The 6,000-nt window shown below is 41.5% G+C and overlaps 1 protein-coding gene across 1 annotated transcript in view; it reads right to left on the bottom strand.

Annotated features, from left to right (window-relative positions):
* LOC122542173 (kinesin-like protein KIF18A) overlaps nucleotides 1–5,361 on the bottom strand; it is a 69,889-nt gene extending 64,528 nt beyond the window's left edge. Inside the window, exon 1 of the mRNA XM_043679611.2 lies at nucleotides 5,010–5,361. Coding sequence (XP_043535546.2) covers nucleotides 5,010–5,144 — 135 coding nt within the window. The 5' untranslated portion in view covers nucleotides 5,145–5,361. The remainder of the gene's footprint in view (nucleotides 1–5,009) is intronic.
* Between the last annotated feature and the right edge of the window lie 639 nt (nucleotides 5,362–6,000).

The raw sequence follows: 6,000 nt of genomic DNA on the forward strand, positions 1-6,000 counted from the left end.
CCAAGTCCCTCCTCCCTATCTTTTATCTTAGCCTGCTTGGCACACCCTCCTCATTCCTGAAGAAGGGCTTATGCCCAAAATGTCGATTCTCCTGCTCCTTTGATGCGGCCTGACCTGCTGCGCTTTTTCAGCAACACGTTTTTAAGCGAGTCTACAAATCAGATTAATGATAATTGTGTGGGTTTAATTTCTACTCTGGCTGAATTAAGCTTGGAATCTGCCTCCTCAGCCTGCCACATACTGTGCAAAGCATTGGCAAACTATCACTGACAGAACTGCCAAGAAAGCTGTTCGGGATGAAGCATTAGCAGAGAAGCCAAGAAGTTGTCTTCAGGTACAGCACTCAAATTAACAAACTGAGGTGTCCCTGAAAATACCTGCACTTTGAATGTGACCTGCAGATGCAATTAATTTCACGTTATCTTTTTCACTCAAGAGAACAACAGAAATCAGCAAACTGACCTTGCTGGCAAAATTTCAATAATACTGTGAAAACATCTTTGCAAGTTATTCCCTCCATAATTTAAGATATGGAAATCTTCCTCTAAAAGGAGACTATTTTAGGTTGCATATACTTGTGGGCCAAGAAAGATAGTTGGACAATTTGTACTTGGGCAGCAAAAGCAAATCATTCCACTGGATATTATTCTCATACATGGTTCCATTCTCCACATTGAATATCCTAATCATACATTTGCCAAATCAACAGCCATGCTCAACTTGCTATGTTCCAGAATGTGGAGGTGTCGGTGTTGGACTGGTGTGGACAAAGTTAATAAACCACACAACATCAGGTTGTAGTCCAACAGGTTTATTCTGAAGTACTAGTTATCGGAGTGTTGCTCCTTAAACAGGTAGCTGTGGAGCTGGATCATAAGACACATAATTTATAGCAAAAAATTAGTGTCATGCAACTGAAACGATATATTGAACAAATCTAGAGTTCAGAATAGCTGGCATTGAACAGGGGTAGACCTATAGCCTGCATTCATTATATAGATACATTTTCCAGACAGATCTCCTCTGATTACACATAGGTACTTCAGATAGGTTGCCTTGATTACTTTCTATTGTACCTTACATCACAACACTCCCTCAAGACATATCTATGAGGCAATGCAAGGTTTACCACAAACCTACAATGCCATAGATTGATCTAACTTTTACATTGCTGCTTTAATTACTTTAGTATACCAATCCAACATCTGGAAACATAATGGCTTTTATGGTACTTCTCTCTGAATTCTCCATTGGAGGAGCCAACCATAAATTCGAATTTGATTGCTGATTTTAAACATGCTTTTTAACGCTTGAATTTTGTCTAGACTTTGAGTATCAAAACCAAACCGCTTTTATAGAACCAATCTTTTAATGTAACTTAATTTGACAGTAACCTTAACGTTCATCTTAGATGTTGCCATCGCTTCCTTCAATGAAACATGAGATGAACTCAAGATATCAACAAACCAAGGCATGCTAGTTTAAGCTCTGGCTTCAAAAAATATTTTCAAGCTATTTTAAACATCAAAAACAAAAAAAGTGGATAATTCCGTCAGACTAAATAAATTTAAGCCTGATTCTAAGCCACATTGAGCTAAACTACAAGATTGACAACAGTAGAGATAAAATAATTGAAATTGGGTTTTAATTGAGGAAGATTAGAGTGGTGCTGGAAAAGCACAGCAGGTCAGGCAGCATCCGAGGAGCAGGAAAATCAACGTTTTGGGCAGGAGCCCTTCATCAGGAAAGAGCCTCTGGGGTGGAGAGGTTAATCCTGCATCTAACCCATCTGGAAAGGCTTATTTGTGATAGAAATAGGGAACGATTACAGCACAAAAGGGGGCCATTCAGTCCATAATGTCTTTTAGTTTTTTGAAGGAGCAATTCACTTAATGCTATTCCCTGCCTTCGCCCCATAGCTCTGCAGTCTTCCTTTTTGGATAATAATCCAATTTCCTCAAGTCCCTCAACTGAATCTGCCTCTATCATACTCTCACACAGTGCATTTTAATCGCTAACTAAATGTTTACTCATGTCACCATTCCTCCTTTTGCAAATTGGTTAAAATCTGTGCCCTTTTGTTCACGAATGGCAACAGCTTCTCCCTACGTCCAGGGCCTTGACTTTAAACACCTCTATTAAATCGTAGCCTTCCCTTCTCAAATGATAAACAGTCCCAACTTATGAGCATAACTAGAGTTCCTCAACCTACAGTTAATTTGCTAAAATTAACCTAGTTGAGTCTCACACAAGTATCTTAGACTACCTTTGTGCATAATAAAACAACCCAAGGCTCTTCACAGAAGTAATCTCCTTCAAAGCTACATTGTGAAATATCGAGACAAGTGACAAGAAGCTTGATCAACGAGAATGGATGAAACAAGTACCTTAAAAGACAGTGTTGGAGAGGTTTCATTAATGTATTCTAGTTGTTAGAGCCCAGGCAGATGAAGGCAACAGCAGAGAGATGAAAGTTGAGAACGTACAAAAGAGCAAAAAGCATGTAGACATTTGAAGGGTATAAAAGGTCAGGATGAGTTAAGGGCATGGACAAATTTGAAGACAAGAATGAGAATTTAAAATTGAGCAAGGTGTAGTCAGTGAACATAAGGTGAAGTTGTGTACAAGTCTTGATGAGAATAATGGTTCTAGCAATAGGGCTTTGAATAATCTCAGGTTGGCAGATTGGAAAGTGAGAGACTAGCTTGAAGAGTATTGGAAAAATTGAATTGAAATACTCCAGAATATAGCTTAAGGGTTTGGTTTGGGGTTTTATCAGTTGGTCAGCTGAGCTTGCAATGCAAAGTATTACAGAAGACAGCAGTCTTGGTGATGGACAAAACATAGTCAGAAGTTCAGCTCAAAGGCATATTAGAATAAAAGATCGTCTGCAACTGATCTTCACAGTGTTCAGGAACAGACATTACATCAATGGCTAGAGACTGCAGCTTTGTATCAGATTCATTCAGAAATATAACATTTAGGATAAAACCAAGGAAAGTGTGCTCAAATGTAATAAAGTGAATATTAACTACTTCATATAGAATCCTCTCACTAGATTCAATTGTTGAAAGATTAGGTCAGGGATTATTTTATTCAGAATGTAGAAATACAAGTCCCTAGCCCCATGCCTCAATTGAAATGCACATTCTTCTTCATTTCGGTTATTTCACTCCTTATTTTGTTCAGGAAAAACAATAATCTCAGTCTGGAGTAAGAGTTGTTGATAAATGTCAGCCATATTGCTCTTGATTTGGGCCAGAGGGTATAAGAGAAAATGTAACAAAAACAGGAATTGCTGAGCAACTTAGCAGGTCTGGCAGCATCTGTGGAGAAAAAGCACAGTTAACATCTTGAGTCCGGTGACCGCCAGTTCTGAAGGGTCACTGAATGCAAAACTTTCTCCACAGGTGCTGCCAGACCAGACATTTTCTAGCAATTTCTCTTTGTTTCAGATTTCCAGGGTCCACAGTTGGTTGTTTTATTTTAGAGAAGATGATGTGTTTGCTTAGTCCCAAACAATACTGCATTTAGTTTTTATAGTGAGCAAGATCATGCCTCTAATTGTCTCATTTTATGCTCACAAGTTGATTATTTCACTTGATCTACTACCATTTTGAATTTATACACTTTCTGTTTTTGTCTATTTGAATAACCTTGATAAAAATATAAAGCTTGAAATATTAAAAAAAAATCAAATTTTAAAAGTTTACTAGACTTAAAAGAAAAAAGGTACAAGACTAGCTCTGATTATAGGCTTTATCAATCTGTCTTATAAAGATGCTGGTGGATTTCATGTGCTTTTTTTGCAATAGAATTCAACACATCCTTTTCATAATTATCAGAAATTGGGCAAGTAGCAGCAAATGCGGTTCGGAAATAAGTTCACCCCTGCCTCATCCCACAACTGCAAAGACTATATTCAATGTTTAAGGCAACACTTTCCAAGGTTGGGAGCACTGCAAAGCAGTGACTGTCAGCCATCGCATAAAAAGCTCCATCTAAAAAAAAACTTACATTATTACAACACCTTTCATAATGTAGACAATCTAGTCAGTACTTTACAGTCAATGTGCTGTAACTGTGGGAGAAACGGCAGTCAATTTGCACATAACAGCTCCCAGTACATGTGACAATAATAAATCTATTCAAAAATGCATTTGTGCAACATTGATCGAGGGATTGTGTCCACAACTCCCCAGGTCTTCCTCAAAGCGAATGATATATTTTAAAACCACCTGAGTGAGTTATCAGATCTTCAGTTTAAAGTCTCTTCTGGAACATAACACCTCCAACGGTAAAATACTCCTTTTGCACTGCATTTACGAGAATCAGAAATTGGATGTCGTAGAGATGTACAGCATGGAAACAGACCTTTCGGTCCACACTTGGAAAATAAAAGGTTTATTGCCCTAGTGAAGATGATGGTGGTAGTGACCTGTCTTCTTGGATCATATACTCCACTCCGATGCTGCCTGGCTTGCTGTGTTCTTGCAGCCCCCTGCTTATCTACTTTGGATTCCAGCATCTGCAGTTTTTCTGCCTCTCGCTGTAGTCCTTAGCGATGTTAAGGGCGGAGATCCAGGATTTCAACCCAACCACACCCACTGACTCCAGAGAGGCTAACGGAAAGGGTTTCCATGGGTACCAAGTCTGAACAGACACCTAGGTTTGGTAATGAAACAACCAACTGTGGGTACTGGAAATCTGAAACAGAAATCGCTGGAGAAATTCAGCAAGTTTAGCAGCATCTATGGTGAGAAAACGTTTCGAGTCCAGAGACCCTTTTTCGGTGAACAGTGGATGGAATCGGGAAGAGAAAGCTAAGGAGGCCTCCTTCACGCTGAAGTGTTTACAAACGAACGGTGGCGACAATCACAACCCGAGGCCTAAACATAGGCCCAAGGCCCTGACCGGCCGTTACATAGCAAAATAAAATAGATAAGCGCCTCAAAACTAAACATCGGCAACGGAATCCGGCGGCAGGCAAACCCGGTCAGACTACCTACCGAGTGCCGCTCACAATCTGCCCACAGCTGACGAGACGGGAACCTCCCGCTTGGTTTGCGACTCCGGTGCCGTTTCAGATTTTTCTCCCTCTCGCCCTCGGACGGTTTAAAATTTCGCGCGCACGAACTACGCATGCGCTGGTCCGGCCGTTCGGTGTGGATTTGCTGTACGTTCGCGCTCCGTGACTACGCATGCGCGTTGACACAGGTCGAATCTCCCTCTTTCACTGTTGTTGTCGTCGTCCCTTTCGCCGCAGTGTCTCAAACTGGAGAACAACTCGGACCAAAACCGGCGAATGTGAGGAAAGGATAATTGGTGGAGACATGAAATTGAGAGGAGGAGAATGGGGGTGGGCAGGTGAAATTATGTGAGAAGGATGGAGCGGCCTAAAACTGAGAGAAGTGGGGTTGGAAGTCTTTAAGCTGTGAGAGGAGAATGGAGTGTATGTGTGGGAGGGGGGTGAGAATGGAGTGTGTGTGTGGGGGGGGGGGGGGGGTGAGGAGAATGGAATGGGGGGGTGAGGTGAAAGTGAGAGAATTGCTGGGGGGAGAATCATGAGACTTGAGAAAGGAGAATGGGGAGGGGGAAATCATGAAACATGAGAGATGAGAATGGGGTAAATCATGAAACTGAGAGGTGAGAATGGGGGGGGAATCATGAAACAGAGGTGAGAATGGGGGGAATCATGAAACTGAGGTGAGAATGGGGGGGGAAATCATGAAACAGAGAGGTGAGAATGGGGGGAATCATGAAACAGAGGTGAGAATGGGGGGAAATCATGAAACAGAGGTGAGAATGGGGGGAAATCATGAAACAGAGGTGAGAATGGGGGGGAATCATGAAACAGAGAGGTGAGAATGGGGGGGAATCATGAAACAGGTGAGAATGGGGGGGAATCATGAAACAGAGAGGTGAGATGGGGGGGAAATCATGAAACAGAGGTGAGAATGGGGGGGAATCATGAAACAGGTGAGAATGGGGGGGAATCAT

This window comes from Chiloscyllium plagiosum, unplaced genomic scaffold (assembly GCF_037043375.1).
Source record: "Chiloscyllium plagiosum isolate Xiang-an unplaced genomic scaffold, Cpla_swu_hap1 HiC_scaffold_33, whole genome shotgun sequence".
Classification (NCBI taxonomy): Eukaryota; Metazoa; Chordata; class Chondrichthyes; order Orectolobiformes; family Hemiscylliidae; genus Chiloscyllium; species Chiloscyllium plagiosum.